This window comes from Misgurnus anguillicaudatus, chromosome 2 (genome assembly GCF_027580225.2).
Source record: "Misgurnus anguillicaudatus chromosome 2, ASM2758022v2, whole genome shotgun sequence".
In the NCBI taxonomy this organism is placed as follows: Eukaryota; Metazoa; Chordata; class Actinopteri; order Cypriniformes; family Cobitidae; genus Misgurnus; species Misgurnus anguillicaudatus.
In genome coordinates, this window is record NC_073338.2 from 1589144 (window position 1) to 1602141 (window position 12998).

The 12998-nt window shown below is 39.0% G+C and overlaps 2 protein-coding genes across 5 annotated transcripts in view; one reads left to right on the forward strand and one right to left on the reverse strand.

The window, feature by feature from the left end:
• mov10l1 (Mov10 like RNA helicase 1) overlaps positions 1 to 12998 on the reverse strand; it is a 221507-nt gene that overhangs the window by 193706 nt on the left and 14803 nt on the right. The window lies entirely within an intron of this gene.
• Positions 1438 to 7037, forward strand: LOC141366142 (E3 SUMO-protein ligase ZBED1-like). Its single transcript, XM_073871495.1, has 3 exons — positions 1438 to 2999; positions 3188 to 3368; positions 6925 to 7037. The coding sequence occupies exons 1-3, from the start codon at positions 2550 to 2552 to the stop codon at positions 7035 to 7037; spliced, it is 744 nt and encodes a 247-aa protein (XP_073727596.1). The 5' UTR covers positions 1438 to 2549.

Genomic DNA, 12998 nt, shown 5'->3' on the forward strand with positions numbered 1-12998 from the left:
GCAAGAACTTAATGGTGAAATTTGATTGGTTATGTATCGTTGGAGAGAACACTGAACCTGTGACAGCGACAGCACGCAGGATCACAATCAACTCGCGTCACAACAAAATGGGCAGTCGCACAAATGCTCCCAAATATATTTTAAGGTCGCACAGATTAAATTTCGGTTGCATATGCGACCAAAATGGTCGCAATTTCGAGCCCTGTATAGAAGCACAAAGTTAGAGGTATGGCGTGCAGCATGGAAAGAGAGTGTTCAACACTACAGACAGGCTATAAAAACGTATCATGTATCTCAGCAAGCTTATTAAAGAAAATCATAATAACCATAGTTTCCTTTTTAGCACAGATGCGAAACTGACTAGAAACAAAGAACAAACAGAAACCAATAGTAAACTCCAACACAATAGTAACGACTTCATGACCTTCTTTACTAAGAAAATTACGATTATTAGAGAAAACATCAAAGCTACGCAAGCAGCCACCACTATACCCAATAGTTCATTTAACACCCGATTACCATATGAACATCTTGAGTCATTTAATGCTACTACAATAGAAGAGCTCCCTAAATTAGTAACGTTATCCAAATCATCGTCCTGTATATTAGACCCCGTTCCCACAAAATTACTTAAAAGAGGTATTCCCTGTAGTGTCAGACACAGTATGAAATATATTTAACTCATCTCTAAAACTAGGGTACGTTCCAACAGCTTTCAAACAAGCAGTTTTAACCACTCATTAAAAAAACACACCTTGACCAGGGAGATCTTAATAACTTTAGACAGGGCTCCAGACTAATTTCCACTGTATTACTAATAAATACTTTAATAATAGATGCAGAAATTACAAATGTGATGTTTCAAATTCAGTGTCACATTTTATTCTGCACTTTTGAAGATGCAACAACAAGGTAAACTGACAGCACCATCACTGCCATGACAGTACAAATAGTAAACAAAATACCATAGATTCAGAATAAAAAAGTGCTTAGTAACAAAGTGCTTAGTAACCTTTTGGTCATTTCACAGCTACAAACAATACTTAAATGTATGTAACTCTGCATCATCATCCGATGGTGACACTGTAGACCAGGCGTCTCCAACCTTTTTTCATTGAAGAGCTACTTTCTAAAAAATAAAAGTGGTCGAGAGCAACTTGTGTCACGTAATACCTAAATCTCTTAGATATCATACCTCTCAAATTCAGTGAGTTTTTGTGTACACGTGTATCAGAAGAATTTATTTTAATAGAAAACACTTGGGATATTATACAGTTCTTTACACATATTAATGAAATGAACACTGTAAAAGTATTTAAATAAGTAGGTTCATTATAGCTGCAACTTTAACAACAAGTTAAAATATTTTAATAAGTGACTGAGTTTAACTTGAAAGATTTGAATGAATGTTTGTTTTTTGTAAACAAAGAACTAGGGGTGTGACGAGATCTCGTGACACGATATCTCGCGAGATCCGATTGGTCTCGCGAAATCCGATTGTTCTCGCAAGAACGTAACAATCATCACGCGACTGGCACCATGGAGGGAGAAATGACGATCGAAGATGCCCCCGCCACATTTAAATCGTTTGTGTGGCAACATTTTGGATTTCCAGTGGAAAACAAAAACGGTGAAAGAATAACAGACAAGACAAAGACAATATGTAAACATTGTAAGAAATTAATGCCATAAACCTCTGCTAACATGACCACCATGCAGAAGCACATCGAAAAGAACCACAGTGATTTTACAGAAAGCTGCGAAAACGGAGAGCAATTCAGTTCGCATGAAAGGGCAAACAACGATAGCAAATCCTTTGCAGCTAAACTTCCAACGTCAAGTGCAAGAGCCACCACAATAACGAGAGACATCGGCGTTTTTATTGCTGCTGATATGAGGCCATTTTCTGTGGTGGAAAATCTGGGATTTCGGCGTCTCATCCGCACACTGGAACCAAAGTACGCCATTCCGTCACGCACACATTTTACGCGCACGGTGGTCCCGACCCTCTACAACGAGTGCAAGGTGAACGTTGTACAGACACTTAAAGATGCAGAAACCATTGCCTTAACTACTGATGGCTGGACTTGTAGGTGTACCCAGAACTATATCACAATTACAGCCCACATGATCAACAGTAACTGGGAAATGGTAAATTTTGTGCTGCAGACTCGCCCACATTACGAATCCCACACAGGGGCGAACATCGCTGACGTTTACAAGCAGCTGTAACTGACTGGAATCTTAGAAAGCCAAACCACGGCATCGCTATTGTGACAGATAATGCTCGTAATATGGATGTGGCTGTGCGCGAGGCAGGATTTGAGCCCCACATCAAATGCTTTGCACATACAATAAACCTTGCTACCCAGGCTGGCCTCGGTGTTGCGCGCGTCGCTCGTTTGCTCGGGCGTGTGAGACGTGTAACTGCTTTTTTCCACCGGAGTTCTACGGCTGCCGCTTTATTGACGTCTAAGCAGAAGCTGCTAGAACTGCCACAACACAAATTAATAATGGACATCACTACGCGATAGAACTCAACTTTGGATATGCTCGTTCGTTACCTGGAGCAGCAAGCTGCCATAGCAGCAGCGCTCACCGGCCCAGAGGTAAGACAGCATGCCCGTAACATTGATACACTGGATACCTGCGACATCGTGAATGCCGAAGACCTTGTGAAGCTTCTGAATCCTTTAAAGACAGCTACCACAGTCTTGTGTGAAGAGAAGACTCCCACAGTTTCTCTCATTGTACCATTAAAGAACATGATTGAACAAAGCATGGCACCAAATGACAGTGATTCCCCCACTGTGACTGACGTGAAGAGAGCAATCCTCACTAATATTTCAGGGAGATACAGTGGGGATGTATATAACTACCTGCTAGAAAGCACAGCGCTGGACCCAAGATTCCAGACTTTACCTCAGCTAGACCATGACCAGCGTGAGGCTGTCTTCCAGAGTATAAAGAAAAGGATTGAACAGTTGCTGCAAAATCAGGTAAAATTATTTTTAATTGCTTTTCTCCTTTTTGTGTGTGTGAGAAATGTTTTCTTTCTTGAACATTTAAATTACCAAAGTGTGTGTGTGTGTGTGTGTGTGTGTGTGTGTGTGTGTGTGTGTTGAAAGGGAGAGGAGGACTGCTTTGCTGCTTATTAAGGTTAAGCCAGTGTTTCTTTTGTTAAAAGCCCACAGATGAGACATCAGCTCACTGTTCCACACACTGGAGAGATGGGGCTCTTGGAGCTGAGGGTGGACCCGAGTCAGAAGAGACAGAACCTGCTACCAAGAAGACTGCACTTGAGGATCTACTAGGGCAGTGTTTCCCAACCCTGGTCCTCGGGCACCCCCTCCCAGAACGTTTTAGATGTCTCCTTATTTAACACACCTGATTCAACTCATCAGCTTGTTAGGGACACATGTTTACCATTTTGGAAGGAGGCTGATGAGTCGAATCAGGTGTTTTAAACAAGGAGACATCCAAAACTCTCCGGGAGGGGGCGCCCGAGGACCAGGACTGGGAAACACTGTACTAGGGGATGCTTTCTCTAAGACAGAACAGTCCAGCAAAGGGATTGAGAGGGAAATTGAACTTTACAGAAGAGAGGCATCTACCTCACTCAGTTGTTGCCCCCTTAAGTGGTGGAGAGAAAACAGCTCCAAATATCCTTTGCTGTCTCCACTTGTCAAAGCATATTTTTCCATCCCTGCTACCTCTGTTCCAAGTGAGCGTGTCTTTTCAACTGCAGGAGACATAGTTACTGCCCAGAGGTCACAATTGTTGCCAGAAAATGTTGATATGCTAATATTCTTAAAAAAGAACATGTCCTTATCCTAGGCTGTTTTGTGTATTTAAAGGAGTAGTTCACCCAAAAATGGTCCCCATTGACTTGACCATAGTAATATTTTTCCTACAATGAGAAGTCAGTGGGTCCCATTTTAAGGGTGGACTACTCCTTTAATCTTGTAGCTGTTTTTCATGCTTGAAGAAACAAATGTTCAGTATTTCTTTGCACTTTAAGTTTTAATACAGCACTACTGGTTACAGTATGGTTGCTGATATTTGTGCAGGTATATTTGTTATTTATTTTTATTTATTCTGTTTACAATTTTTGTTGCACTTTAAGTTTTAATACTGCACTACTGGTTACAGTATGGTTGCTGATATTTGTGCAGGTATATTCGTTATTTATTTTTATTTATACTGTTTACAATTTTTGTGCAATTACTTGCCTGTGATTTTGTGGCAAAACATTATGCAGTGTTTACTGTTATTATTACTGCATTAGTGCATATTGCATAATATACTTTATTAAAATTTTTTTATTTGTTTCAAAGTCTCGTCTCGTTCTCGTGAACCCAGTCTCGTGTCTCGTCTTGTCTCGTGAGATAAGTGTCTCGTCACACCCCTACAAAGAACTGTAATACTCAACTTCATAACTCTCAAAATATTAAATAACTACATTTGGGATTTTTAAGATGAATATAAAATCCAAATGCGTTAAATGTCATGTCATTTCATTCAAGTGACTTTAGCAACCAAGTTAAATGGTATTTCAGTTTGTTTTAAATAAGGAGCCAGGCTTGTAAGCATTGTTGTGCGTGTGTGTTTGTGTGTGTGTAAAGTTTTAACGCATCATCCGTTTTGGGAGACGCGGGTGTGAAGTCTTGCAATGCGGACTTGCGGAGACAGGCGTGAGTATTTAATAAGCATAGAGACACAGGATGCGCGTGTGCGTCAAGTTTAAACACCTTGGCCCGGTTGCATAAAGCACCTTAAGTGTAATTTTCCCTTAAGTTCACCCTTATGTCTCCCTTAAACTTAAGGGTGTTGCGGAAAAAATCTTACGTTTTTTCTGTTGCGTCTCCATGGGAACAATAGTATTTTATAACGACAAACCTGGGTCACTGTCCTGAAACACTTAATGATTACTTTTACCTAAGAGAACCGTTTAAGGAATTATACTGTATGCAACACCCTTAAATTATTCTCTTAGTTAAGGGGAATTTACCCCTTAAGTGTCATACTTAAGGGAAAAACTTAAGGTGCTTTATGCAACCAGGCCCTTGTCTGTTGTGGAAGACGCGCGCCCAAAGTCTTGCAATGTGGAAACGGGCGCGAGTATTTAACAAGCATTGAGAGAGACAGGCTGCACGCATGCTTCAAATTAAAACCCCTCGTCAGTTTAGGAGAAGCGCTGTTTTTGAATCATACATGTTAAATTACTGATGTCATACGCCAGTCTACACAGCTAAACGCGACATCAAACACGCACCCAGTCTTTACTACCACAGGCGTTTGTAACACTAACCAGACATCCGAATGCCGCCATAACCACAGAAAATACATAAATAAACCCACGAGCGAGCTACCTGCAAATAACTTACCGGTAACTTAGATTGCGAGCGGCGTGTTGGAGACCCCTGCTGTGTGTGTGTGTTTGGGTGCACTCGCGTCTCATTGATTATTTCATTTCTCATTGATTATTTCGTTACTCATTTCATTGATCATTGACGTGCCCCTTCCACGTTTAATGTATAAAAAAAACACGGAGGGTGGGGGAGGCAAATTTACTGGTCGCACATGTGCGACTGGATGTAAAAATCAGTCGCACACTCTCAAATTTTGGTCGCAAAATGCGACCATTTCGTTGCAGTCTGGAGCCCTGTTAGACCAATCTCAAATCTCACTTTTCTTTCTAAAATATTAGAAAAAGTAGTGGCAAGCCAGCTACGCACATTCTTAGCAAATAATAGTATGTATGAAAAGTTCCAATCAGGATTCAGGCCCCACCAAAGCACTGAGACAGCACTGCTTAGAGTTACAAATGACCTCCTATTAACATCCGATCATGGTGAAATCTCGATCCTTATATTACTAGACCTTAGTGCACCCTTTGACACAATAGATCACACAATCTTACTCAATAAGCTAAAAAACTATGTTGGCATCAGTGGTCAGGTGTTAGCCTGGTTTAGATCGTATCTAACCAATCGCTATCACTTTGTTTATGTAATTGAGGAGGAGTCATATCACTCCCTGGTTAAATACGGCGTACCGCAGGGATCAGTTTTAGGTCCTATCCTGTTCTCGTTATATATGTTACCTCTAGAAGACATTATCAGGAAACATAACATACGTTTTTACTGCTATGCAGATGATACCCAGCTCTACATCTCCTCACATCCCAGACTGCATAAGTGATATTAGTGACTGGATGGCACATAACTTTCTTATGCTAAACTCCAATAAGACAGAGATACTTATTATCGAGCCGAATTGCTACAAACATATGTCAGATTACAAGTTGCCCATAGATGGCTGCACTGTGGTGCCAATCTCCACGGTTAAGAATTTAGGTGTGATGTTCAGCAGCAATTTATCCATCTATAGTCATATCTATGGAAGTAAATCTGTGCTGTTGGATTTTGAATTCAAATTTTTAGCACTGAATTTTTTTACATCGAATTTTTAACACTGAATTTTATTTTGCATCTAAATCAGACTTTGAATTTTAAAAGCCATCGTATTTCTTGCACTATGACATTTTTTCAATTTTTAAAAAAAATTCAGTGTAAAAAAATTCAATGTCTAAAAAAATTCAGTGTAAAAAATTCAATGTCTCAAAAGATTCAGTGTAGAAACATTCAATGTTTCAAAAGATTTGGTGTAAAAAATTCAATGTCTCAAGAAATTCAGTGCAAAATAATTCAACGTCTCAAATAATTCAGTGTAAAAATATTCAGAGTCAACATCCGGGGAACCAAGGAGAAGCAGTCGATTCCTGTATCAAATCATTCAACATCCAGCCAATCATTTACGCTCCATTGGTCATGTGACGCCAAAACGGGAAGGCGGTGAAGTTCAGGCAAAGGTTTTTTTTTGCATTAACATACGAAATCTCGCATTTTTCACATCTCGCAGATCGTATCATCAGTATATCAGGACACAGCGCGTTTACATTTATCAACATCAAAGTGGCTTCTGTATCTGGATGTGTGATTGATCCCGTGCCGGGAGACGTGCTGGATGAATAGATGTCAATCACAAATGGCTACAATACAGTTCTACTGAGAAGCAAACAGCAGAGAATAACTAGCAACCCCAACAACTGTGATTCACATTTTAAGCTTTAAATTTTAGATTTAAAGGTTTTATCTTTGTTTATCAGCGTCCGCACCGCAGACTTTACCGGAACTTGACTTTCACCCAAATGCTTTTTATCAACAACAAAATCCATGTGAAACATTAGGATGACCATCCCGACTCCACTGTTTTAGTCTGCCTTAATAACGGGCTTTTGGCTCTGTCTGAACTTATACGTGTTTGTTCTGTAGCCTACATTTTTAAGCAATTTTTACATTTTCATGCTTAACATTTTTAAAACCAAGTTTTCGTGAGAATCACCCATATACACATTTTTCTCTCAAACATACAAACATGTACATACATGTTGATCATATTATATATTAGCCCAGTTTGTGCTGAACACAGTGTTATGAGTCTTTTGCCATTATTATGTTTTTAAGTAACTGAAAAAAGCACAAAGTCAGTGCATGTCAAAACTTCTGCAGGGAGGGTTAAAGATCCTTGCATTATTGTACATCTTAAAGTTGTCTGTCTCAATGTCAATCAAAAGTTTAACATATACAGTTGAAAGAAAAAGTATGTGAACCCTTTGGGCTTACTTGGATTTCTTCATAAATTGGTCATAAAATGTGTTCTGATCTTCATCTAAGTCACAACAATAGAGAAACACAGTCTACCGCACAAACATTATACGCAGGGGCGCCGCTAGCAATTTTGGGCCCTATGAAAGAATAGGGGTTCAGGCCCCCACCATACCCATTTCGCACCAAACATACAATCCAACCTACTGTAGCTATTCAAAATCTTTGTCTGTAATTTAATAATACAGAACAATTTATTTTGCTAGTGTTATGACCACAATTATCAGTATTTATAGACACCTACAATGTCTGCAGCTAAGATAATTTAATGTGCAATGTAAATTTAATTGAAAAATACAGTACATTAATCGAATATTCAGAGAAAATGCAATGTTCTTAAAGATTAAAGATAAATGTGACCGCAAACCCAGCTGAAGTATTTATTTGTGATTTACTGTTTTCCACATAAATTCATCCTACATAATGTAAAGAACATTTTGTGAAAATATAAACTTGATCTCTTTAATATTGACTGAGTAATGTCATGTCGGCGATTGAAATCATAGTGAAATTAATGCTTGAAATTAAACTGTGATGCTTTCTATTTCACAATAAGATTTGAGACTTTAGTCTGATTTTCAGAGGTCAGTCACAGTGACATACTGTAAACTTGAGCTGTTACACACACCAATAACATTGTAACATTTAAAAATGGCGAACAACAACAATGCATCTTTTCTATACATTTACATTATGCCTCAAATAAGACTGGGTCAACAATGCTTGACCAAAGCCTGTATTATAATTATTAGCATTATTGATAAGGTAAAGAACAAATAAGACTGGGTCAACAATGCTTGACCAAAGCCTGTATAATTATTAGCATTATTTATAAGGTAAAGAACAAGTTTCACACACCAGTAGCTACACTAAAGCAAAAATAATGACAGATCATTGAAACTGTGAACTTGAGAAAACAGCTATACTGTTATTAGATGATTCTTCAGACTTTTTTTTATCAACTGGACTCTAAAATGAAATGAATGACAACTATAGCAGATTACAACATAGATTTCCATTGATTTCTTAAACCTGTTGCAAGGTGAGAAGTAGGGCTGTCACTTTTCGTTCGAAAATCGATTGCACAATCGATCGGACCAACCAAAAAACGTTTCGAAAACGAAAATAGGCAATCGATTTTAACCAAATATGTACACACTTAATTTTAAAATAATTAAACAGTTAAAATATAGATGTAACAAAACTCACAAACAAGCAGAAAAAGAAAATAAAGAATCCCGAAAGTGCAGTAGGTGTGCGAAAGCTAGACAGAAAATAACCAGCAATTTTACGCATCTATAGTTTCACGCTTTCAATAGCTGCATCTAGTGTTTTGCAAAGAAAATGGAGGACAACGTCAATAAACCTGTGCAACACGAGACAGCGTCGAAATTGTGACCTTACAGGAGATGATGAGTTATGACAAGGAGCCACCCTTGCGAGCTTACAGCGACACGCTTTTGAGATGGAAGATTGGCAGTACGAAATACGCAGCTGGCAACGAAGTACCCGAGTTTCCCTGGGACATCAGTGCGGTTGGAGTGCGTCTTCTCAACAGATGGACATAGTGAATGAAAAGCGCTCTGCTCTTGACCCCTTAAATGTTGATCGACTTGTTTTCCTGACCAATAATTTGTAATGGCCCTAGTCTTTTTGCCTGCCTAGTGCCGCCTAAGTGTCGGTTACGTTTAATAAAAAAATACACAGCATGTTCTCAACTTCAAGTAAGTCTATTTAAAGTTTCATTTTTGAAATGGATCGAATCATTATTTAAAATAAATTTTGAATTGCCTAAATCATAAAAGCAGCTGGTTGAAGCCTGCAGTAATGTTTTTCATTTATGGCAGCAGTCCACTCTGCATATTCTTCTAGAGAATGTTGCACTACTGTTGCTGTTTTTTATTCTGCACGAAACTTAAATGACAATGAATAAGAAATATTGCTGACTTGTGCGTTTTAGGCGCTCTCTTTGCATTTGTCTGTTATTTGGCGTTAAATGGAAACGTCTTTTTTAGACATGGAAAATCGATTTTACAATCGATTCAATGAACACTTATATATTAAAAATCGAAAATGATTTTTTCACAAAAGTGACAGCCCTAGTGAGAAGCTTTAATATACATAACTGGACTAGTTTAGCCTTAGTTGCATTTCAGTTTTATCACAATCAACTCGATTCAAGACTGCATAAAAATACTTCCTTGGCATTGCGTTACAAAACATTGGAGTGTTTAACCGATCGCATTTCTAGTTTATGTTAATTAGTTTATACGGGCTACGTTAATTAAAACAGCTTATAAGGGCTGACTTTGCGTTAGAATCATAACATAAAACAGGGAACGTAAATCACCTTGTTTATTTTTAAACTGCGGTGAACAGAGCGAAGACTTTACAGTGGAAAGAAAACGGCATTGTATTGCTCCAGTGTCACATTGTGTAAACTGCATTTATAGTAAGGAAGCGCACATATGCAGATATCATAGCAAATAGCAGTAAATACACACACCTTGCTCTCTTGTGAAGTTCACGCGCACTGTGAGACCGTGGATTGAAGACGGTGCTAACACGCAGAGTAAAGACGGGGCGGAGCTAAGAGGGCTCAGTTTAAGGGGGTTGCGTTTGCGGCACAGTCCTTGGCTGGGGCCCTCAAAAGTTCATGGGCCCTTAGAATCGTCCTAACTTTCCCCCCCTTACGGCGCCCCTGATTATACGTTTTCATGTTTTTATTGAACACAACATGTAAACATTCATAGTGCAGGGTGGAAAAAGTATGTGAACCTTTGGGTTTAATAACTGGTTGACCCTCCTTTGGCAGCAATAACCTCAACAAAACGTTTCCTGTAGTTGCAGATCAGACCTGCACAATGGTCAGGAGAAATTTTGGACCATTCCTCTTTACAAAAGTGTTTCAGTTCAGCAATATTCTTGGGAAGTCTGGTGTGAATCGCTCTCTTGAGGTCATGCCACAGCATCTCAATCGGGTTGAGGTCAGGACTCTGACTGGGCCACTCCAGAAGGCGTATTTTCTTCTGTTGAAGCCATTTTGTTGTTGATTTACTTCTATGCTTTGGGTCGTTGTCCTGTTGCATCGTCCATCCTCTGTTAAGCTTCAGTTGGCGGACAGATGGTCTTAAGTTTTCCTGCAAAATGTCTTGATAAACTTTGGAATTCATTTTTCCACCGATTACAGTAATCCGTCCAGGGCCTGAGGCAGCAAAGCAGCCCCAAACCATGATGCCGCTTCCACCATATTTCACAGTTGGGACGAGGTTTTGATGTTGGTGTGCTGTGCCTTTTGTTCTCCACACATAGCGTTGTGTGTTCTTTCCAAACAACTCAATTTTGGTTTCATCTTTCCACAGAATGTTTTACCAGTAGTGCTGTGGAACATCCAGGTGCTCTTTTGCAAACTTCAAATGTGCTGCAATGTTTTTTTTTTTGGACAGCAGTGGCTTCCTCCGTGGTGTTCTCCCATGAACTCCATTCTTGTTTAATGTTTTCCTTATTGTAAATTTGTCAACAAAAATGTTAGCATGTGGCAGAGATTTCTGTTAGTCTTTAGCTGACACTCTAGGATTCTTCTTCACCTCATTGAGCATTCTGCGCTGTGCTCTTACAGTCATCTTTACAGGACGACCACGCCTAGGGAGTGTAGCAACAGTGCTGAACTTTCTCCATTTGTAGACAATCTGTCTTACCGTGGACACATGGACATCAATGCTTTTAGATATACTTTTGTAGCCCTTTCCAGCTTTATGTAAGTCAACAATTCTTGATTGTAGGTCTTCTGAGAGCTCTTTTGTGCGAGGCATGGTTCACATCAGACACTGCTTCTTCAGAACAGCAAACTCAAAACTGGTGTGTGTTTTTATTGGACAGGGCAGCTTTAATGAACACATCCAATCTCATCACATTGATTGGACCCCAGGTTGGCTGACTCCTGGCTCCAATTAGCTCTTGGAGAAGTCATTAGCCTAGGGTTTCACATACTTTTTCCACCCTGCACTATGAATGTTTACATGTTGTGTTCACTAAAAACATGAAAACGTATAATGTTTGTGCGGTATTAGTTTAAGCAGACTTGTGTTTCTCTATTGTTGTGACTTAGATGAAGATCAGAACACACTGAAAAAAATGATTATGGCCCCAATTAAATGAAGCATAATTCAACTTAGCTAGTTTTAATTATTTTATTTAAGTTTTTGATTTTAATTAGTATATATATAGGTTTTAAGCTAATTAAATGTGCTTTAAATCCAAATAATTTTAATTAATTAAATTCAGTTTAAAAAAATAGTTTGGTTCTTTGCGCATGCGCACAAATGCACATTTTCCCTGGCGCTAAAAGGAGTTTCCAGTCAGGTTCACGGTGGGAAAGGAAGACGGGATATTTCAGCCCCGGAGTTTTGCTCAGTCGGCCGATTTGCACAGTAAGTAATATTTCATGTAATACAGCACCTTTTTTATAGTGAATATTTTTATATACTTAAAATACGCCGTTTATAAGATAGCTCCTCCAGGCCGAGTGCCGGAGGCAATCACAGCCGTGACGATATAAGTTAAACAAATACCAAACGACTCCGAGAGCGAAATTGCTTTTATACAAAAGTTCGACGGCACACGTTTGAAAAACGAAAACTAGAAAACAACAACAAAGTTATTTTAAAAGCCTCTTTGTTTGGGAACTACTTTCTTCCGCCACGGATTTCACTCGGCTGTATTGAATCTCATAACAAGCCGTTTCTTAATATTAGCGTTTCTTTGTCACAAGATGTAGTTTTAAGATTAGTTCAGTCGAGAATATATATGTATAATATTCAAATATTCAGTCGATATGTTAAGAGAGCGCCTGTGTGAACGTTTGCTTAATGAAGCTTCGGTACGTGAGAACCAGAGAGCGGACGTCAGTGTTCACTCGCCCCACTGACCACCGCCCTCTCTGGGCTACATCTGACAGAGATTCCCTGGCTCTGATGTGGGCCTTGTCTGTTATGAACTCGCTTTTTATTAGACTTTGTGCTTGTCAGTACTATATAAAAGTTTTTTAAAAGTGTCAGAGAGATGTTTTTGCATGCTGTTTATAAATATATCAGTGGTGATATCTCATAACGTGTTTTAATATTCACGTCACGATAAATTCGTTATCAATTGTCCAAATTTAAAAGCTGCAGTGCTTACCTGCAGTTCCACTATGTTTTCGCTTTCTCGGAGTTGCTTATACAAACACACACACACATATATATACACACACACAAAGTGCCCTTCATA

Coding starts and splice junctions, on each gene's coding strand:
- LOC141366142 (XM_073871495.1), top strand. CDS start 2,550: ATGCTCGTTCGTTACCTGGAGCAGCAAGCTGCCATAGCAGCAGCGCTC. Junction 3,000..3,187: donor AACAGTTGCTGCAAAATCAG/GTAAAATTATTT, acceptor TTTTGTTAAAAG/CCCACAGATGAGACATCAGC. Junction 3,369..6,924: donor CCTCCCAGAACGTTTTAGAT/GTCTCCTTATTT, acceptor CACATCTCGCAG/ATCGTATCATCAGTATATCA.